The sequence below is a fragment of the Odocoileus virginianus genome, chromosome 3 (genome assembly GCF_023699985.2).
Source record: "Odocoileus virginianus isolate 20LAN1187 ecotype Illinois chromosome 3, Ovbor_1.2, whole genome shotgun sequence".
Lineage (NCBI taxonomy): Eukaryota > Metazoa > Chordata > Mammalia > Artiodactyla > Cervidae > Odocoileus > Odocoileus virginianus.
In genome coordinates, this window is record NC_069676.1 from 41,467,642 (window position 1) to 41,490,906 (window position 23,265).

General features: G+C 40.8%; 1 protein-coding gene and 1 non-coding gene across 2 annotated transcripts in view; one reads left to right on the forward strand and one right to left on the reverse strand.

Annotated features, from left to right (window-relative positions):
* Window positions 1–23,265, forward strand: part of HSPA4 (heat shock protein family A (Hsp70) member 4) — a 51,143-nt gene continuing 27,878 nt past the window's right edge. The window contains exons 1-4 of the mRNA XM_020897587.2: window positions 1–365; window positions 9,711–9,768; window positions 11,597–11,737; window positions 15,981–16,103. Coding sequence (XP_020753246.1) covers window positions 259–365; window positions 9,711–9,768; window positions 11,597–11,737; window positions 15,981–16,103 — 429 coding nt within the window. The 5' untranslated portion in view covers window positions 1–258. The remainder of the gene's footprint in view (window positions 366–9,710; window positions 9,769–11,596; window positions 11,738–15,980; window positions 16,104–23,265) is intronic.
* Window positions 16,788–16,894, reverse strand: LOC139034494 (U6 spliceosomal RNA). Its single transcript, XR_011487040.1, has one exon. It is a non-coding gene; the product is annotated as a U6 spliceosomal RNA (small nuclear RNA).

Genomic DNA, 23,265 nt, shown 5'->3' on the forward strand with positions numbered 1-23,265 from the left:
ACGAGATCTTTCGAGATCTTCTCCGCCCCCGCTACCGGCGCCCACTCTGCGGCCGCTGAGCCGGAGCCGGCCTGAGTAGTGCCCTCAGCGCGGCCCTCTTTCCAAGACCCTAGGCGCTCTCGTGGACCTTCGCACATCCCCCACTATCCCAGGTCCCCCTGTCCCACGCGGCCAGCTTTCTGCGCGCCAGCCCCGCCGGGGTCCGTGTCTTGTCTTGCCGGCCGGACCTGGGCTGGAGCCTGAGCTGTAGCCGGCGCCATGTCGGTGGTGGGCATAGACCTGGGGTTCCAGAGCTGCTACGTCGCTGTAGCCCGCGCCGGCGGCATCGAAACGATCGCTAATGAGTACAGCGACCGCTGCACGCCGTGAGTGTGGGCCAAGCTAGCCGCGTGCACTGGGGGTGGGGAGGTAGAGCTTGTCCGGGCTGTGACCCTCGCGGTTTGGGGAACGCGGACCGGGCGGTCACCTCCGTTCCGAGCCGAGGTTCCGGTAGGTAGGGGAACCCCACTGGGTTTTAGGTCATTAGGGCCTGCGACCCTTGTGGGTCTGCACTAAGGGCGACGCCTTTTTATTGTGACCAGCCGGCCGAACAAGGGCTCTGAGTGGCTCCTTGGACCCGCGGAGGCCATGGGTAGGAACTGGAGGGAAAGGCAGGCCTGGGATGTGGGATGGGCCGATATTCTCTTTTAGAAGGCACATTATAGGCGCGGGGTGTACTAACGTTTTTTCAGGCCAGCAGAGTTCGGGGCTTTGCACACAGCAAGCGCTTAATAAAAGTTTAATTGAACCGCTTCTGGCATCTGCCGGCAGGCGGTAAGACCGTGCAGCGGCCAGTCCCACGTGAGTGGGGGTGGGGTGGCGCCGGGAAGAGAGGGAGTCAGAGCACCGGAGATCTCAATATTGGGTTGGCACGGAAAGATTCAGAAAAAGATAAAATAAAATCGATGCCTTTTGGATACCTTTAGCGTTCACTTTGGTTTTTCACGTCGCTTCAGTATATTGAACTGTGTTGGGTCATTTTCTGCTGTCCTGTGTACATCCACCCCAGCAGCGTTCCGCTTTTACGGTAATATACATTCCAGCCAGGGTGTTGGCCCCAGTTGTTAATGAATGACTCAGGGGCTCACTGTGACTTTTAAAAGAACCTATAGTAAGTTATGGGACCGGTAGATAGCACTAAAAAAAATCATGACTCACCCAGGTTCTTCCTAGCATAGGGTAAGTAAGAATCTTCTTGTGTACTTAGAGATACACAATCTCTGTCAATCTTTGTCTTCCTTTTGGACAAAATCTTTTAAGAAGTTTCGTAATTATTTGTTTGGTTCTCATTGTGTCTCATTAAGGGCCTCTGTTCTAAGGCTCCTTTTTCACCCTGACTTTTGTTATGCTTCTCAGCGATAGACTTCTGGCCAACTAGATTGCTCCGTTTACCAGACTGATCTTTGCTACCCAGGGGACTGACAACATTTTCCTTAAACTTATCAGATTTCTACCCCTTATTTTAGATCTAACCCAGGTGCTTCCCTGAAAACCCATCCCAGATTCAAAATCTCAGTTTGATGTTCCTTTCTCAATTTTATAGTTTTTAACAGCATTAACGAGATATAATTCGCATACCATACAGTTAACTCTTTCAAAGTGTACAATGCTTTAGTGTAGTCACAGTTGTGCAACCATCAACACAATTTTAACATTTTCTTTATCCCACAAGAGAAACCCTGTACTCATTTTAACAGCCACAACCCGATCCCCCACCCTCCTATCTTCACAGTTTGTAATAGTGCGTTTGATGTGTATTTCCAGGCAAGTGTATTGTACACTGAAGTTTAAGTATTTAAGCATTAATTTCCTATTTGTACTGTCTTTCTGGATCCTGTTGTGCTTCATCTGTAGAGATAGTTAAGGACTAGAGCACCGAGTTAGTAATGTAACTTTTTGGTCTTTTTCCCACCTAGAGTTGAGCGTATTTTATTTAGCTCCAAAAGTAAGAATATCAAGTATTAGAACGAAGTGTTCCTGACCTTTCTTTTTGGCCTCTTATGATTCCCCCTCTTTCGCCTTTAGACAAATAGGAACTGTAACAGTTTTACTGTGAATCTCGTTATTTGGAACTGAAAGAGTTGTTTCAGAAAAGGATAGATACACCATATAAGTGTGATAAAGAATGTTTAAAAATAGTTTTCCTTACATATTTTCCTTATATCTCTTGGAAACTTAGATGCCATACATTCAAGTAATTTTTGAACTATGATCTTGCTTCGCTTCGATTTCTGTCTTGGAGTCTTTGGTTAAGTAGAACATAGGGGCAGAAAGGTTGATTTTTTTTTTTTTTTTTTTTAAAAGTAGTGATTACCAAAGCATGGATTTATACCTCAGAGATACACAGGGACTGATGTAAGTTTGCTTGAGTTTGAGAGTGGAATGAAATGGAGGGTTGGGTATGAAGAAAGTAACGCATTTCAGATGAGATTGGGAGTGTTCAGGGTGGTATGGCAGTAGACATAACTCATTTCAATTTCTGGGTGCATCAGGATTTGATTTCCATTTTTGAGGAGCTAGTTGAATTTTACCTGGGAGAGATCGGTGCTTTCTCAGCAAATAAGATCCTTCCATCACGGACACATGGCTAGTGGGCAACACTAAATGTTAAATGTATAATTACTGACTGTGGTAAGGACCCTGATGTATGGAAAACTGATGGGGACCTAATTTAAATGGATATGAGGTGGTGATGGAAGGCATTCTTAAAAAAGTGCCATTAAGATGTAACTTGGAGGATGAATAGGGTTTTACCATGGAGATGTGTGGTGGGAGTGAGCAAGAGTTGTTGAGGCAGAAGAAATAGCAAGTGAGGAAGACCTGAACTTGGCACACTTGGCACTACCGAGGGGATTATGGCCACCTGAAGGAGTGTTGACCGGAATTGGTTAGGCAGGGTGGATGAGATCATGGCAAGGCTTTGCAAATCATAGATTTTTAGGTGCTGTGGGAGGTGATTCAATTGGTACTTTAGAAATGTGATTGGCTTTTTTTGGTGGAGAGTGGATTTATTTGAGAAGGGCAAGAGAAGCCCGATGCACCCGATGATACTTAGGAGGCTACTGCAGTATTTGGTCCACGTGGGAGTTGCTGTTGCCCTTCACTGGTGTGGAACCGGGAGGAAAGTGTGGGCGGCTTAGAGATAAACTGTGGAGTTCTAAATTATGAGTGTTGGCATTTTATGACCATAGGCTTTGGTATAAGATGGAAAGCCTATTTTTTAATTTAGTTGGATTATTAAAATAGAGTACAACCTTAAAGCTTTGGAATTGAAATGTTAACGGCCTGCCAAACTTTACAGGAGTTAGTTGGGCTGCATTATGCAAAATTTATAGGGTAGAGATGAGTTACCTAAGAAAAGAATTCTGTGTATGAATAGTTTTTATTATCATTTTCATGGACTTAATTCCTAATAAAACAGTATATTAGGAATTTGAAGAGATGAAATTGTCTGTTAATAACTACTCGAGAGGGAAAGCTGAAAATAAGTATAGGTTCTGGTTAACTGGCAGATTAACTTCTGGTACCTTATTTGTGCAAGAAAAGTGTTCCCCTCTAGAATAAATATCTACATGTTGTAGATCTGAGTAGAGCTGAAGATGACTTGGATCTTTTGGGTTCAATGAAAAGGAAAGTTGATTTGTTAATTAAAGCTTTAGTCTACTTCCCATATCTAGTTGTGAAAGTTATCAAAGTAGTTTAAAAAAACCCACTTAAGAACTAAAATAAAAGCTTTGTATACAGAACTGGTGGGCGTTGTCTACAGAAACTTTGTCATCAGGTTCTAGATTGGATTTCCGAAATTATAACTTTTTCCCTGACTTAACAAGATATTTGTTTGCCACAACAACAAAATAAAGTACTAAGTAAAATTGTTTCTTATCTAATTATTTGCTATTATATACATATAAATATATATATCATTTCATGACATTTTCTAGATTCATACAAATATACATATAAATATAGATACATACGTATATTTGTAAATATATAAATATACCCATATAAACAAATAGGCTCATACAGTATTTTGTAAGTATTTCACTTATGTTTTAGACATCTTTCAGAGTCAGTAAATAGGAATTCACCTCAAGAATATCAGAGTCCATATTATGACTTGAAAGTGCTTTACTCAAATGTTCAGGTGGTTTCTAAATTTTTACAGTTAGAAATAATCTTCAACAAGTAGTCTTTTATATTTATGTTTGCATGTTAATACTTTTATTTTTGTTGGATAGATTTCCAGATGTTGGACAAAGGATATATATGCCTAGAATTTCAGTGCATATTGCCTGAATACTTTACAGAAATTTAAGAGATTAATTCATACCGGGAACGTAAGTGATTTCTCTGTTTCACTGGAATTGGTGAGGATAAGTATTTAAAATAATCCCTAAGTGTTTGTTAATACTGCTATTATTACTTTTTGTATTTTTTATTATTTCTCTTTATTAGTGGACTACATTGGGACAGTAAAAGGAAGTCTGTGGAACTTTGCCTTTAGCACTTATCAGATATGTAGCTTTTGTGCAAATCTTATTGACTCAGGAGTTTAGTTGTTTAGGAATTGCATATCTTGTAAGTATGAGTTGTTCTGTTTGATACTGTTCTGGGTACTTTCTAGCTCAGGGCTAATACAGTGGTCATGGGATACACTAATAAATGTAACCATTTTCATGCCAGTTTTGCCATTGTCTCTTACTTAATAGTCTAAATACTATTGTAGATTCTCTGTAAAACTTATTTTCTTATATTGTTTAAAACATTGAATTAGAACAACAGGTGTCTTCATATCCTGAGGATGGTTCTGCACACACATATAAACATGAAGCTACCTTTTAAGGATCTGTGCCGGTTGCAGCTGTTCATAATATCCTATTAGAATGTGCATAAATGTTTGGTCAGTGGTATTTCATACCCAGGAAGGAGAACAACATTGTTACCTAGTTTAAATGGATTATTTTTTCTAGGACTTAAAGATTAGAGCAGAGATGTTTTGAACTTGATTTAAATTAACTTTTTGATGTCAACCTGTAATTTGGAATGGAGGAAAAGTAGTATCCGTCAAGTAGCAAGTGTCTTGAGTACTCCTGTGTTTAGCAGCATTAAGTTGGCCTTGCGTGGAGTGTAGAGGAAGTGCGAGATAAGGAGCCCTGCTGTGGGGGGCTCTTCCAGGCAGTCTAGTTGGAAGTACGACAGCAGAGGAAATAGAAGAAGGGTAGAGTACCATTACGGGCGAAGGCATTACGTACAAACCTTGATTACGTACAAGTTAAATGGAGAGGGAACATTAGTGGGGGATTGGATGATACGGAAAGGCAGGAGTGGGACTTGCAAATAGGAGTAGAATACATGAAGACAGGATTGGGGCAGTCTGAGTGAAGGTATAGAAGTAGGAATAAATCTAGAGGGTTTCTAAGCAGTACAAAAGTATGTTTATGGATAGGATTTGGAGTTTGATAGTCCTGACTTTGAATGCTGGACTCTAATATTAGTTATGTTTCTAGGCACATAATGACTTTATTCAGTTCTTCATTTACAAAGTTGGGTCAGTAATGGTTCTTTTCTCAGAGTGTTTGGGAGGAGCAAATGTAGAATGCTTAGTGCACTGCCTGGCATAGAAAGGTTCAAAAATGAAAGCTGTAGAACAAGAGAATTTGACCTTCTTGGATGAAAGAGAGGCTTCCTGCGATACATGGGGATTCCATATAGGCTGTGCAAATTTTGAATATCCTGGTGAGTGGGAAGTGGTACACGTTTACTTTAAATATCTGGTTTGTATCAAAACTCGGACAGAATTATTCAGTCACTGAAGGTTTTAGAGCGTGTTAGTTGAGAAACAAATTTACTGGGTGTATGTAGCTTCTGTTTTTAAAATAATTATTTTATTTATTAGGATTGCATAGGAATATTTACCTCAATGGTAGTGGTGGCCATTTATGGGAAGAGGGTTTTGGTTGCAGAGTTACTGATAGTACTTATTTTCTTCTTTACACTTTGCTAATTTTCTGCAATGAGATTGTTCTAGTGGTGGCCCCAATATGTGACCTAATCTTTTTGGGCCCTTTTCACATTTAAATATTGTAAGTGTAAGCTTGTAGTTGAAAAACCTCTGCAGTTAGTGCTGTTTAACATACTGATCTCTTTCAGTTGTCCTATTGAAAAGGAAATGGTAGAATTTTTATTCCTTATGATTTAGAGATGACTGAGTGGGTTTTAGTAAGTAGTTTGAGAAGGTGAAGTAGAACTTTCAAGGCAAACTCTGGTATATTTTTGTCTTGTTTTGGCTGTGCTGCTCAGCTTGTGGAATCTCTGTTCCTTGACCAGTGATTAAACCCAGGCCACAGCAGTGAAAGCCCTGAATCCTAACCACTAAGCCATTGGGGAACTCCTTAGTTGGTATATTTTTTGTATAAAACTTCCAACTGTTGGGAGGATTAATAGTAGCTAATATTATTTATGATGTGCCAGTCTCTAATAATAAAGCCCTTTAAAAGTGGATCTCTGATAGCTCAGTTGGTACAGAATCAGCCTGCAATGCAGGAGACCCAGGTTCGATTCCTGGGTCGGAAAGATCCACTGGAGAAGGGAAAGGCTATCCACTCCAGTATTCAGGCCTGGAGAATTCCAATGGACTGTACAGTCCATTGGGTCGCAAAGAATTGGAGACGACTGAGCGACTTTCACTTTCAAAAGTGGATCAACAAATTTAGTCCTTCGAGCAACCATATGTAATTTTCCCTATTTTAGAGATGAGCAAATTGAATTTCAGAGACGTTAATTAACACAGGTCACACAGTTTGAAAGATAGAGAAGGGATTCAGACAGACCCATATTGTCTTAATTCTAGAGCCTGAGCCCTTTTTTTCCCCCTTCAAACTGTACATATGTTGTACTCAGTCAAGTTGATAGAGTGGAAAAGCCAAGGATTTCTTTCTGTAGTGTAATAGTGGCTTGTTACAGAACTTTTTTAGAATGTAAGAATTATGTAATAATATATTAATGATTTTCTACAATATGATAAGAGTGTGAACTCTGCCAGTACTTTACAAGAGCTATGCTTTGTTTGAGGTGTGATTGCTATATTATGTGGTAAAGATTGATGTTCCATTAGTGAGATTTGATTGCTTTGTAGCAGAAGTGGGGAACTGTTTGTAGTGTGTGCATGCATAGACAAATAAGAGGATGAATAATTTGAACTGAGACAAACTTTTATTCGGCTTTTCAAAATCTATGAAACACTTGCAAGCTGTTATTGTTAAGGCATATGTCATTTTTAAGAGTAGGTGAAAATGTTCACTGACTTCAAAGAGAACATTACTTAGAGCAGCTCTGCACAGTAGAACATTGTGTGATGGTGGAAGTGTTCTGCATTTGCATTGCCCAAAGTCCAGTAAGTTGAAAGAGGTTGAAGTGATTAAGTTTTACTTGAGAGGGATTGAGAATGCATCACAAAGTGTGTACTGTTTCTGGAAAATGAGATTTAGAAGGACCAGGGCATGTCAGGTGGCGAAAGTGATAGAGCAAAGTTGGAAGATTGGAAGACTGTCTGACTTGTGTTGAGGCACTATGTGCATGAGATGCAGCTGAAAAATGGGAGTGGGGTTGGAATTATGAGAGGTCTCAGGTTCCACATTAAGGAATCTGGACCCTATTGGTAATTCGTTTTGTTTGGAGGATAAGTAGAAACAAAACAGTTACTAAGGTAGAATAGAAAATTAAACCTTCAACAGGACATACAGTAAAGTTGGGAACATTAATTTTTTCCATTCTTAGAGCTTGTCCTGTTTTGAGGAGATGAAGGTTTGAAAATGGCTGCAGGAAACGAAGATAAGTAATTCGGACTTTTAGTTTTGTTGGGTTACATCTTAGAAATTCAGATCTGCTGGCTTTTAGAGAGATGTATATTTGCACGCATAGGCTAGAAGCAGTGGAGAGGGTGAATGGAGTGGATGAGATTACAGTGGGCAGTTTCCTAAAGGGCTTTATGGGCTGTGATATGCATGTGTGTTCAGTCACTCAGTCGTGTTTGACTCTGCCACCCCATGGACTGTAGCTGTCCAGGCTCTTCTGTCCATGGGATTCTCCAGGCAAGAATACTGGAGTGGGTTGCTGTGCCCTTCTTCAGGGGATCTTCATGACCCAGGGATCGAACCCACGTCTGTTATCTGCCACGTTGACAGGCAGGTTCTTTACTACTAGCACCACCATAGGAGAGACAGGTAAGTAGTACTCAGGAAATTTTTTTTTAAGTGATAGGTTGTCTATTTGCAGAAAGGCTGATCTTGACACCTGTACTTCTTGAAGAGCTCTCCCAGCATGTTCCTGGCCCGTGGAACTTAGAGTTCATAGGAAATCTCATGAGATCCCAGACTGTGCTGTATGGATACAGGGCATAGCTGCCTGTAACTGCTCTGGGAGTTGGAAAGGGCTGTTGAGGCACAGAGTAAGTTTATCTAAGTAAAACGGTTCTGTTTAATTATTGTGTCAGATTTGGACCAAGGCAGTGTGGTGCCGGAGCTCTCATTCCTACTCATTCCACTCAATTAGAAGAATTAGGGGCCCAGGGAGGCTAGGGAGATCAAAGCTAGCTAGAGTGTAGAGTATGGAGAAATATGATCTATAGTCCTGACTCCTGTTGTTTTCAGATTTTATGACTTGGGATACATTTACCTATAATACCTTTTTTTGGACTCAGTTTCTCTTCTATATGGTAGAAATAAGATAGGGTGCTTAGGAAGATTAAATGATAGTGCACATAAGCAATTTATTACTTTAGTAATAATGTAGGAGTAGGAGAAGGGTTTACTAACCTGAGAGGGAAATGGACTCTGGGAAGAGCTTTGTCTTTTAGGATTTTTTGGGTGGCACGGGTGAATTTGATCTTAGTTTGAGAGAAATCTGCCACTGGAAAGGGAGGCAACGTGTGAATATGAGAGTAAAGGGAACACAGGCAAGGTTCCAGAATGAAACATGGGGAGAAGCATAGAGGCCATGATTACAGAGGCATCAACTCCCAAGTATAACTAACTTTCTAAGCTTAAACACAGTGTTTTAAAGTATTTATACCTTTAAGCAGGTATCAATTTTGCTTTCTAAAATAAGTGTCATATAGGTGAAACCAGCAGGCAGTATATGAATTGATTTGGAAGAATGTGTTCAGAAGTGGGAATGAAGTTCCTTGTCAGAAATTGAGTCTCTTAAAAAAAAATTGATTCCTTGGAAACTAGTTCTAGAAAAATAACTTTCCACATATTTACAATAAGATAAGAGATGTTTTCAGGGCTTGTAGACTACTATCTAGGCGAAGTTATGAGCTGTTTATAAAACACAAAGAACATTTAATTGATGTATTAATATGATAGCATATTTTATGTTGGACTTGAAGAATTAGAGGATAGTGGAGACTGGTTAGTCCACCTCTCTAGTATTTTAGACAGTTATATCAGACTTGTGCTTCAGCATCTCCGTGACAGAATTCCCATTATTCTGAGAAGCAGTGCATTCCATGGGCAGTTTTACTCAGTAGAAAGGTCAAAATCATAGACTCATTGTGTGCAGTTAAAAAACAGGGCTTTTTGGCTGAGACTCAGAAATCTTGTCTACTCTGGTTTTGGATGTAATGTTGCAGTAAGGTTTAATGCTTAAATGTTTGTTTTATCTTTTAGGGCTTGCATTTCTTTTGGACCTAAGAATCGCTCAATTGGAGCAGCAGCTAAAAGCCAGGTAGAGTTCTGTTTTTTTCATACTATTTCTGTGGTTGGGCCACCCTTCCCATGCAGCAGCTCTTTCAGTGCCCATTATGTGCCTTTATGTGTACAGCTGAGAGACAAACCTATTCTCATGTACTTGAGTGAGAAGCTAAGAGCTTTTTAAAAAAGCTTGAACAGTGGTCTGTTTAATGCAAACTACCAGGATGTATTTTACCTAGATATTGTTAAAGCAAGGTTTTACTTGTTCCTGAGTTAACAGTTTTTTTCCCCTGGGTATTTAAAATAATCCATAAAGTCTGTCTTGTTGAATTTTCATCTTACTCATATTTAGGGTCAGTGTTGTCTCTAGATTTGACCTTGTTCATCAAGGTTCTCAAGGAAGGAAAGCATACTTGGAGAAGCACATTTACCATTAGATTACTTTTAAACCAGGAACCTGACTTATTTGCTTGTTTCTCAGTAACCAGAGCAGCAGAACCTGAAGAGTTGTATTTTTCTCAGTGCCTGAAGTTGCTATAAAATTAGGGAGTTGTATGTTAGATGTTTCTATAGTTCATTCTGGAGCAGCATAATAGAATGAATAACTGTCTTTTTCTGGACCAGTCTGGGCCTAAGATTTTTAAGCTCCCCCAGATGGTGCTTGATCAATTGATTTTTAATTAAATTGGGTGTTTTATAAATTGCAGAAAGTTCAAGATGTGTTAGGAGACAGCAGGTAGCAAATACAGAGCTGTTTTGGTTTTAAACTTGCTTTCATTATTGAGAATAGTTGTTATACTAAACTGGCTGCCTAGTTCTAGGTTGACATAGTTATTGTGATATTGAATTTCTTGGCAGCTTACTGAAGCAGAGCCTGACTTTGGAGGCCTCATACTGTTTTACAAAAGAACTTCTGTTTGTGCCTTTTGACATACTGGATTCAGAGGAGCTCTATTGTTTTTCCTTGGGACTTGTTGCACTCACTTCTGCATTGGGAAGAAGAGCCCATAAGTCTTGAGCAGAAATTCATTTTCAGTTTTTGAATATCTTTGCCAGCATTTTTTTCATAAATTACAGTAGTTTTTGTTAGAGATAAATTAGGAAACGCAGGTGTACAAGTATAAGGCATTTAGAAGTTAGCATATTACCATTGTCCAAAAATCTCTGTTACTGTCTTAATGTGTAACCTTTTATATTATAAGCATATAAATGTTTTTCTCCCCCACTCTAAGAAAGTGACATCATATCATATAGATACTTGTCTCCAGACTTCTAAAATAATTTATCCATTGTATGGATAGACTGTAATTTATTTACTCATTTCCCTGTCATTGACCCTCTTGGCTCTTACTAGTTTCCTGTTTTGATAAGTAATACTGTGTCAGTTTATTTACATTTATCTTTAACAGATGCTTAGTGTCATTTGTTTTTTCTTTATGGTAAGTTTCATTCACTAGAATAACTGAATTAATATATACTGTTGGGTTGACTCCTGGAAAGTTTGAATCACAAACTACAGGTAATTTTAAAAGATAAAAACTATTTAATGTAAATGTTCATTAGAAGTTGAATAACAGGAAACATTTTTACAAGGGTGATGATCTGTCTTACTGAGGAAGTAAGACAAACTGGGCTCTGGTTCTTGCCTGCCCACTGTGTGACCTGTATAGGTCCATCACTCCTCACTTCAGAAGGCATCATTTATAAAGGTTTAGTGCTGAAGGAAACAAAACTAGGAAGGAAAGGTTGGCATGAAAAGGATTCTAATTTAATCTTGAAAGTTTTGAATCTCCCCCTCCCCCCCATTTAATTGCTGTTATAATAGTCTTTCTACTCTTTGACTCTGATATCCTTTCTCTTAGGTAATTTCCAACGCAAAGAACACAGTCCAAGGATTTAAAAGATTCCATGGCCGAGCATTCTCTGATCCATTTGTGGAGGCAGAAAAATCCAAACTTGCATATGATATTGTGCAGTTGCCCACTGGGTTAACAGGTATAAAGGTAAGGTTCTGAAGATAACGCCTTATGATTGAAAAATAGTATTTTATGTTATCAGATCAGTGTATAGAAGTGAGTAGCCATTCCCTTCTCCAGGGGATCTTCCCAACCCACGGGTCGAACCCAGGTCTCCTGTATTTCAAGCCAATTCTTTACCAGCTGAGCCACAAGGGGAGTCCGAGAATACTAAAGTGGATAGCCTGTCCCTTCGCCAGCAGATCTTCCTGATCCATAAATTGAACTGGAATCTCCTGTATTGCAGGCGGATTCTTTACCAACTGAGCTATCAGGGAAGCCCTTGAAAATGTTACCAGATCAATGTATATCATACCATTCTAGTTTTAACTTGTAATGAAAATTGTTACAAATGCTTTGGGAAGTCTTGCTGGTGAAGACCATTTGGCTTTTTTTTTTTTAATGATCTGGCTTTTATCTGGGAGCCATAGGTGGCACTGTTAATAGGGGTTAGACAGATAGGTGGTGATGATGTGAAGTTAACTTCTTGTCTTGTTTTCTAATGTCCAGTAGTCTTTCTGGTATGATATTAGTGAGTGATTACTGGAGGAGCAAGAAAAGAAATCAACACTTTAGTCACTCCCAGATACGTAGTCATACTCTTGACAATAGAATTGGAAAATGGTGTTGTTCTTTTGGAGAAAAGGGAGTTTAGTCTTGGCTGTCTCTGGAATATCTAGGAGAATCTCTTTGTGAAGCATGAAGTGAGCTGATTATTCAAATAGATGAGAGGCTGAGCAATGGGTGTGGTGAACACATCTGTCTCTTGCACTCAGGTGGTAAGAGGAATCCAGAATTATGTTTGAGCTTTCCAGGCAACCAAGTTCAGAGAGAGGAGATTTGATTTTTGAGACACTCTATTTGGAGAAGTAAGGATCACGGGAACAGGTTCAGGTCCAAGAGATGTTGAAAATCGTGGGAAAAAGATAGTTTTGCGGTTGTAGCTGAGAATTCAGTTGAATTTGAAAGTAAAGAATTCTGATAACTGAAAAATGATCACTGGGTTTACTTAGGGTATTTTCAGCAGTACTTTTAAAACAGTTTTAATGGGCCTAATGATGGATAAGAAGTGCAGAGGAGGAAGAAAATGAAACGGAGGTGAGGAAATGAGGATTGCTTAATAGTTAAGAAAGAAATAGGGTGGGTATTGGCAGATTTAATCAGAAGAGCCAAAGGAGGAAGAGACAAGGGAGAACACCTGTGGATCCAAGTATGAGGCTGGAGGAATTTTGGAGTATTTACATGAGAAAAGAAGAGGTAGCTTTGAAAGGCTCACTGGGAGGATATATATTTTCCCGTCTGTATCAGGAAGTGAGAAACTGTTCTAAACCAGAATAAATGATGGTTGGGTTTGGGAGGGAGAAGGTGAGAAGATGGTGGTCAAGTTGGAGCAGGAGCTAAAAGTACAGAGTTGACATTTTTTAGTCTGTATTGTAGTTGGGAAGTACGGACATGTGAAATAGGACCTTAGGCAGTCTTTTCAGCATTTACAGTTTGTAACTCTTGTCAGAATTTCATACCTTTATGCAGGGTGTAGGATATCTTGAAGGTGTCAACAATTATTTTGTCAGGTCTGCCCTTGGTGTTGGGGCTAAGACAGTGAATAGTCAGTCAGTTCAGTCATGTCCTACTCTTTGTGGCCCCATGGACTGCAGCACGCCAGGCTTCCCTGTCCATCACCAGCTCCTGGAGCTTGCTGAAACTCATGTCCATTGAGTCAACAGTGAACAGATCTGACAAAAACTATTGTCTTAGATTGGATTGTAATTGAGGTGATGATTATAAAGTCAACACAATGAGCAAAGTAAAATATACATAGCATGTCAGATGATAAAATAGTTTCCACCACCAGGCCCTTTAATGGAGGGGCAGTGTGGGTTATGGTGAGTTATACCTTTAATGGAGGGGCAGTGTGGGTTATGGTGAGTTACACACCAGTTCGCTTCTCCCATGTAGTTGTCTCAAGTTTTGTTGGTGGTCAGAACATACCATTGACATAGTGGTCCTCATGGACGCAGATGAAAGGAGCAGTGACCCTACAAGAGACTGACTCAGACTTGCCTGTGAATGTCCAGGAGTCTCTGGAGGAGGTGTGAGTCAGCGGTGGCTTGCTGCAGGGTTGGGGACACTGAGTGTGGCAGTGTGTGCATGGGACCTTTTGAAGCAGGTCACCATTACCTTCATTACTTCCACCATAGTTTGGTCTCAGGTCAAACAACAGGGAGGGAACACAGCCTTGCTCATCAACAGAAAATTGGATTAAAGATTTACTGAGCATGGCCCCAACCATCAGAACAAGACCCAGTTTTCCCCATAGTCGGTGTCTCTCATCCGAAGCTTCTATAAGCCTCTTGTCCTTTCCTGTCAGAGGGCAGACAGAATGAAAACCACAATCACAGAAAACTAATCAAACTGATCACATGGACCACAGCCTTGTCTGTCTCAGTGAAACTATAAGCCATGCTGTGTAGGGCCGCCCAAGACAGATGGGTCATGGTGGAGAGTTCTGACAAAACGTGGTCCACTGGAGAAGGGAATGGCAAACCACTTCAGTATTCCTGCCTTGAGAACCCCATGAAAATATGAAAAGACAAAAAGATATGACACTGAAAGATGAACTCCCCATGTCAGTAGGTGCTAAATATGCTACTGGAAAAGAGTGGAGAAATAACTCCAGAAAGAATGAAGAGATGGAGCCAAAGGAAAAACAGCGCGCAGTTGTGGATGTTAACGGTGATGAAAGTAAAGTCCGATGCTATAAAGAACAATGCCAGCAAGGTAATGCTCAAAATTCTCCAAGCTAGGCTTCAACAGTACGTGAGCTGAGAACTTCCAGATGTTCAAACTAGGTTTTTGAAAAGGCAGGGGAATCAGAGATCAAATTGCCAACATCCCTTGAATCACAGAAAAAGCAAGAGAGTTCCAGAAAAACATCTACTACTGCTTTATTGACTATGCCAAAGCCTTTGACTGTGTGCATCACAGCAAACTGTGAAAAATTCTTCAAGAGATGGGAATACCAGACTACCTACCTGCCTCCTGAGAAATCTGTGTGCAGGTCAAGAAGCAACAGTTAGAACCAGACATGAAACAACAGACTGGTTCCACATCAGGGAAGGAGTATGTCAAGGCTGTATATTGTCACCCTGCTTATTTAACTTATATGAAGAGTACATCATGTGAAATGCCGGGCTGGATGAAGCACAGGCTGGAATCAAGATTGCTGGGAGAAGTATCAATAACCTCAGATATGCAGATGACGCCACCCTTATGGCAGAAAGTAAAGCAAAACTAAATAGCCTCTTGATGAAATTGAAAGAGGAGAGTGGAAAAGTTGGCTTAAAACTCAACATTCAGAAAACTAAGACCATGGCATCCAGTCCCATCACTTCATGGCAAATAGACGGGCAAACAGTGGAAACAATGATAGACTTTATTTTTTTGGGCTCCAGAATCACTGCAGATGGTGTCTGCAGCCATGAAATTAAAAGATGCTTGCTCCTTGGAAGAAAAGCTGTGACCAACCTAGACAGCATATTAAAAACCAGAGACTTGACTTTACCAACAACGGTCTGTCTAGTCAAAGCTGTGGTATTTCCAGTAGTCATACATATATGGATATAAGAGTTGGACTGTAAAGAAAGCTGAGTGACGAAGAATTGATGCTTTTGAGCTGTGGTGTTGCAGAAGACTCTTGAGAGTCCCTTGAACTGCAGGGGTATCAAACCAGTCAATCCTAAAAGAAATCAGTCCTGAATATTCATTGGAAGGACTGATGCTGAAGCTGAAACTCTAATACTTTGATGTGAAGAACTGACTCATTTGAAAAGACCCTGATACTGGGAAAGATTGACGGCAGGAGGAGAAACGGGTGACAGAGGATGAGATGAGATGGTTGGATGGCATCACTGACTTGATGGCTATGAGTTTGAGCAGCTCTGGGAGTTGGTGATGGATAGGGAAGCCTGGCATGCTGCAGTCCATGGGGTTGCAAAGAGTCAGACATGACTGAGCTGCTGAGTTGAACTAAATCTCATCCCCAGGTATCCTGGTTGGTAAGCACGTTAACAAGCTAAAAGTGACCTTTGAATTATTTTTTTGCTTCCAAAACTAGCTTTCTTAATTTCCTCTTGAGATAATGTTCCACTGATGATTTAGAAATTATTCACTTTAGGTTTTTAGGACAAGAAGAAATACAGTTAAGTTTAGATCCTTTTGTTTTTTATTGCAGGTGAAATATATGGAAGAGGAACGTAGTTTTACCACAGAGCAGGTGACTGCCATGCTTTTATCCAAACTGAAGGAGACAGCAGAAAGTGTTCTTAAGAAGCCTGTTGTGGACTGTGTTGTTTCGGTAAGTTTCATCCCTGCCCATTATTAGGGTCTATGAAGAAGCAGAAAGAAGAAAGCTGTTAATTGAAAATATAATTGCTTTTTGTCTTAGGTGGCAATCATTATTATAAGAACTTTTCAGACTGGTTCTGATATTCTTGAATATTTTTTTTCCTTCCCTGGTTTTTGCTCTTCCTTCTATTACTCTGTCTGTTTAAAGGCTTCTCTCTGACTAAGCCTGCTTCTTCCTGGATTCCTTCTAGCACCCTGCATAGTGCCTGGCACATGGTAGCCTCTTGTTTGTTGAATTAGTTGAATACTCAATAAGAAATGTTTTTTCTCGATTCCTGTCTCTGTATCTTTGCTGTTTTTATAACCAGCACTAAAGGCAAGACAGCAGTAGACTTCACCGTGAAATTTCCACTTGCCTATTTAGATGGAAGCCTGGCTGTTTATAGCTTTGTGCTTGTAGTATGGTGGTGTCCTTAGGGACTGTTGAAATGTAGGTGGTTGAATTTGCATTTCCAGTGAATCTCCTCATTCTGCAGTTGTTATCTGATATTTTAGCTGTTTGGTTTTTTTTGTCTTGCAAATTTTTATTAAATTTTTTTTTGACGTATAACTGATGTAAAGTGTATAATTTCTCCTGTATAGCAAAGTGACTTGGTAATACATTTATTTAATTATTTTTTTATTATAAAGTTTAAAAAGTATGGAACGCTTCATGAATTTGCGTGTCATCCTTGCGCAGGGGCCATGCTAATCTTCTCTGTATTGTTCCAATTTTAGTATATGTGCTGTCGAAGCGAGCATGGTAATACATTTATATATGTATACATGTAATGTGTTAGTCGCTAAATTGTATCTGACTCATTTGCTACCCCATGGACTGTAGCCTGCCAGGCCCCTCTGTCCATGGGATTCTCCAGGCAGGAAGACTGGAGTGGGCTGTTGTTCCCTTCTCTAGGGGATCTTCCCCACCCAGGGATGGAACCCAGGTCTTTTTCATTGCAGGCAGATTCTTTATCGTCTGAACCACCAGGGAAGCCCCATACCTGTGTGTGTGTGTGTATGTGCATATATATATATATACTGCTTTCCATTAGGATTTGTGACAGGATATTGAACATAGTTCCCTGTGCTGCACAGTAGAACTTTGTTGTTTATTGGCCTGTTTTGTCTTAATTTTGGTGCACTGATTGGCAAAGCAGGTGGGCTTATTTCACCCCACAGTCTTTGTCTGATGGAGTTCTTGTTTCTTGGCTATATAGTAAAATCATACTGACTTTTGTCAGGAAGAATTGGATTATGGCCCATAATCCACATTTGGAGGATGCAAAGAAGAATGCTACTTCCTTTGAAGAGCTCAAATTCAATACAGGCACTGTGTTTCTTAGATGGTTTCTGCTTTCCCCCAAATCTCTAGTGGACTTTCAGATTTCAGTGGACAGTTTTCTCACCTACTGTCCTAACTTTGATTCTGAATTTTGCTCTGTATTTCAGTTCAGTTGCTCAGTTGTGTCCGACATGCACGGCAGCACACCAGGTCTGTCTATCACCAGCTCCCGGAGTCTACCCAAACCCATGTCCATTGAGTCGGTGATGCCATCCAACCATCTTATCCTCTGTCGTCCCCTTCTCCTGCCCTCAATCTTTCCCAGCATCAGGGTCTTTTCAAATGAGTCAGCTTTTCGCATCAAGTGGCCAAAGTATTGCAGTTTCAGCTTCAACATCAGTCCTACCAGTGAACACCCAGGACTGATCTCCTTTAGGATGGACTGGTTGGATCTCCTTGCAGTCCAAGGGACCCTCAAGAGTCTTCTCCAACATCAAGTTCAAAAGCATCAATTCTGCGGCACTCAGCTTTCTTTATAGTCCCAACTCTCACATCCATACATGACCACTGGAAAAACCATAGCCTTGACTAGATGGACCTTTGTTGACAAAGTAATGTCTCTGCTTTTCAATATGCTGTCCAGGTTGGTCATAACTTTCCTTCCAAGGAGTAAGCATCTTTTAATTTCACGGCTGCAATCACCATCTGCAGTGATTTTGGAGCCCAGGAAAATAAAGTCATCCACTGTTTCCCCATCTATTTGCCATGAAGTGATGGGACTGGATGCCATGATCTTAATTTTCTGAATGTTGAGCTTTAAGCCAACTTTTTCACTCTCTTCTTTCACTTTCATTGAGAGGCTCTTTAGTTCTTCACTTTTTGCCATAAGGGTGGTGTCATCTGCATATCTGAGGTTATTGATATTTCTCCCGGCAGTCTTGATTCCAATTTGTGCTTCCTCCAGCCCAGTGTTTCTCATGATGTACTCTGCATATAAGTTAAATAAGCAGGGTGACGAATTTTGCTCTGTATAGAGGTAAATTTTATCTAAAATGGCAAGACTGCCTGAGCTGCTTTTCCTGCTTTTGGGATCAAGTTAAAAGGTGATGGATTAAGTTATGTGTTGTGGGTCCTGGAGAATTTTGGTGATTTGCTTGGGGAGTTTACAAGACTCAGAATAAAACCATATTCATGGCTAAGATTTATTGTAGTGAAAGGATGCAAAGCAGAATCAGTAAAGGGAAATGATATGTGGAGAACATCTGGAGGAAACCAGCTGAAAGCTTCCAAGAGTCCCCAACCATGGGAGTTGGACCAGAAGTGCTTAATTCCTCCAACAACAAGTTGTAACAACACATGTGAAATGTTATATACCAGGGGAGTTCTGCCTGAGGCTCAGAGTCCAGGATTTCTGTTGGAGGTCATTCACAGAGGCATGCTATACCTTGGATGTACCAAAATGTGAGAATTCCAGAAGGAAATTTAAGTATAAAAACATAAACTACGTTGTACAAACAGTTTAGGCACAGTGAGCCACTCTTCCAACTTAGGGAAATTTTTCTGTGGCTTTAGGGAACTACTTGTCACTCAGGTTCCTGGATTCAGGGAAGGGCTGACTTTGCCGTCAGGCCTGTCTGAGGACAGTGGTCTCTGGCCTCTGTGTGAACTCTTCCATGCAGTTGCTGCTCCGGCCTTTGGTGCTGTGGTGTTATCTGACCGCTACGTGAACAGGGCCTGGGTGTATTTTGCTCTGTTTGTAAATTGATTATTGTTAAATATAACTTTTATATTTTGGGAAAGGTAATAATAGCCCTCAAGTTTGAATCAAATCACATGTATAAAAGGTGTATGGGAAGCTTTAGCACCTCTGCTACCTAGTAAGTAGATTTTCCTTCCCAGAGATTACTAGTTTTACTATTTTGTTAGATCTTTCCAGAGGTTTTTATGTACCCAACCAAGTAAGTACAGGTCTGTCTTTATTTTTATTTTTCTTTTAAGAAATTTTCGACAGCTTCTTACTTGTTTCATAGCATTAGAGAGGTGCTTCGTTCCATGTAGTGGAGCAGAACGTCCCAGTTTATGCATGTGCCATAATCTATTAATATTTAACTATAGTCTTTTTTTGGGGGGGGTTTACCTGGTGGCTCAGCTGGTAATGAATCCTCCTGCACCAGAGGAGACCCTGGTTCGATTCCTGGGTCGGGAAGATCCCCTGGAGAAGGGATAGGCTACCTACTCCAGTATTCATGGGCTTCCCTGGTAGTTCAGACGGTAAAGAATCTGCCTGCAATGCAGGAGACCTGGCTTTGATTTCTGTGTTGGGAAGATCCCCTGGAGGAAGGCATGGCAACCCACTCCAGTATTCTTGCCTGGAGAGTCCATATCTGGCTTCGATTTCTGCGTTGGGAAGATCCCCTGGAGGAAGGCATGGCAACCCACTCCAGTATTCTTGCCTGGAGAATCCCTATGGACAGAGGAGCCTGGTGGGCTACAGTCCATGGGGTCGAAAAGTCGGATACAACTGAGCAACTAAATACGCAACACAGCATGGTCTCTTTTTGTTGGACATCTCAGTTACTTCCAGATTTTGTCTTTTAATTGCAAAGAATACTACAGTGAGTAAAAGTTGGACAAATACATTTTACTCTTACATGATAAGTTTGTAGGTTATAGGCTAACTTCCTAGAAGTGCAATTGCTGGGACTGAGGATACATATGTTTTAAATTTTAACAACTATTGTGTAATTGCCCTTTAGAGAATTCGTACTAATTTATGTCAGCAGTGCATAAGAGGGCTTGTTTGACCACAGCCTCATCAGCTCAGCTTGTTGGCGTGTCAGATAATTCTGACCAATGAATGATGGTAGCAAAGTATGTGCGATTTTAATATTTTACTTTTTAGGTAAACTTTAATGTTTTAGAATTTATGAACCATTTTGTATTTCACTTGTTGTGGAATATTCCTATCCTTTCCTCATTTTATTTTGAATTTATGGTCTTCAGTTTTTTAGAAAACATTTTTTAAAAATGTTTTTCTTTTACTTTTCTCCACTGCATTTTTAAAACTTTTTATGTTTTTAAAAATTGTTTATTTTTGGCTGTGCTAGGTCTTTGTTGCTGCACAGGGTTTTCTCTAGTTGCTGCAAGGGAGGCTGCCCTCTAGTTGTAGTGTGTGGGCTTCTCATTGTGGTTTCCTCTTCTGTTACAGAGCATGCGCTCTAGGGCATGTGGGCTTCAGTAGTTGCAACTCCAGGGCTCTAGAGCACAGGCTGAATAGCTGTGGCCCACAGGCTTAGTTGCTCCGTGGCACGTGTGACCTCCTGGATTAGGCATTGAACCTGCGTCTCCTGTGTTGGCAAGTGGATTCTTTATTACTGAGCTACCAGGGAAGTGTGGTCTTCATTTTGATTTGTAGTTCTTCGAATATTAGAGAGATTAGCTCTTTGCCATTTTATGATGTGAGTTGCAAATATTTTTCCTCATTAGGGTGTTAGAATTTTATAATGAATCAAATGTTTCAGTTCCGCTCCCCCTTTTCCTTCCCTAGCAAAACATTCTCTTTATCTTAGCAAATGTTCTCATTTGGCACCTGATTGACATCAACCAAAGACATCAGTCCAACAGACGTGGATGTGATCACTTGTAAACTTAACATTTGTAGGTCTCAGTCCCTATGAGCATTAGAACACCTGCTCCTCCTTCTGATCTGGAAAATTCCATGGACACCTGCCAGGGTGCTATGTCCGTGGAATTTTCCAGGCAAGAATACTAGAGTGGGTTTCAGTTTCCTCCTTCAGAGGACCTTCCTGACCCAGGGATCAAACCTGCATCTCCTGTGTTGGCAGGCGGATACTTTACCACTATGCCACCCGGAAAGCCCCTCTTCTTGTCCCTTTGTTGTTCAGTCACTAAGTTGTGTCTGACTCTTTGCAAGCCCATGGACTGCAGCACACCAGGCTTCCCTGTCCTTCACTATCTCCTGGAGCTTGCTCAAACTCATATCCATTGAGTCAGTGACACCATCCAGCCATCTCATCCTCCGTCACTGCCTTCTGCTCTTGTCCTCAATCTTTCCCAGCATCAGGGTCTTTTCCAGGGGTGGGCTTTTCCCACTAGGTGGCCATAGTATTGGAGCTTCAGCATCAGTCCTTCCAATGAATATTCAAGGTTGACTTCCTTTACGATTGAAGGTTTGATCTCCTTGCTGTCCAGGGGACCCTGAAGAGTCTTCTCCAGTACCACGGTTGGAAAGCATCAATTCTTCAGTGCTCAGCCTTCTTTATAGTTCAGCTCTCACATCTGTACATGACTACTGGAAAAACCATAGCTTTGACTCTATGGACCTTTGTTGGCAGAGTTATGTCCCTGCTTCTTAATATGCTGTCTAAGTTTGTCAATAGCTTTTCTTCCCAAGGAGCAAGCATCTTTTAATTTCATGGTTGCAGTCACCATCTGTAGTGATTTTGGAGGCCAAGAAAATAAAATTTGCCACTATTTCCACTTTTTCCCCATCTGTTTGCCAAGAAGTGATGGGACCGGATGCCATGATCTTAGTTTTTTGAATGTTGAGTTTTTAAGTCAGCTTTTTCATTCTCCTCTTTCACCACTCATCAAGAAGCTGTTTAGTTCCTCTCTGCTTTCTGTCGTTAAAGTGGTATCATCTGCATATCTGAGGTTGTTTATATTTCTCCTGGGAATCTTGATTCCAGGTTGTGATTCATCCAGCCTGACATGTCACATAATGTACTCCGCGTATAAGTTAAATAAGCAGGGAGACAATATACAACCTTGATGTACTTATTTCTCAATTTTGAACCAGTCTGTTGTCCCCTGTCTGGTTCAAACTATTGCTTCTTGACCTGCATACAGATTTCTCAGGAGACAGGTAAGGTGGTCTAGTATTTCCATCTCTTTCTTTGACAGTTTGTTGTGATCCACACAGTCCAGGGCTTTAGCATTGTCCATGAAGCAGTAGTAGATGTTTTTCTGAAATTCCCTTGCTTTATCTGTGATCCAGCGGATACTGGCAATTTGATCTCTAGTTCCTCTGCCTTTTCTAAATCCTGCTTGTACCTCTGGAAGTTCTTGGTTCACGTATTGTTGAAGCCTCGCTTGAAGGATTTTGAGCATGACCTTGCTAGAATGTGAAATGAGTGCAATTGTATGGTAGTTTGAAGATTCTTTGGCATTGCCCTTTTTAGGGGTTGGAATGAAAACTGACCTTTTTCAGTCCTGTGGCCACTGCTGAGTTTTCCAAATATGCTGGCGTATTGAGTGCAGCAGTTTAACAGCATCATGTTTTGGAATTAGAAATAGCTTAACTAGAATTCCATCACTCCACTAGCTTTGTTCGTTGTAATGCTTCCTAAGGGTCACTTAACTTCATACTCCAGGCTGTCTGGCTCTAGGTGAGTGATCATGCCATCGTGGTTGTCCTGGATATTAAGACCTTTTCTGTACACTTCTGTGTATTCTTGCCACCTCCTCTTAATCTCTTCTACTTTTGTTAGGTCCTTGCCGTTTCTGTCCTTTATTGTGCCCATCTTTGCATGAAATGTTCCCTTGGTGTCTCCAGTTTTCTTGAAAAGAACTCTGTCTGGTCCTAAGTCTGTCCTCGGTGCACTAACAGTGCTGGCCACAAAATGGTGGAAGAGTCATGGTACTGCAGTCTGCTGGGATTGGAAGCCAAGCTGCGCCTTGAAAGCAAGTGAAAAGTTCTTTTTTCTCAGGCGACAGGACAGATAGGGTCCCAATCATGCTTACTCAACATACTCTGCCTGGGTTGGAATGATGATAAGGGCCATCCTCCCCAGTAGCACAGGGGAGGATTCACAAGCTGGTTTACACT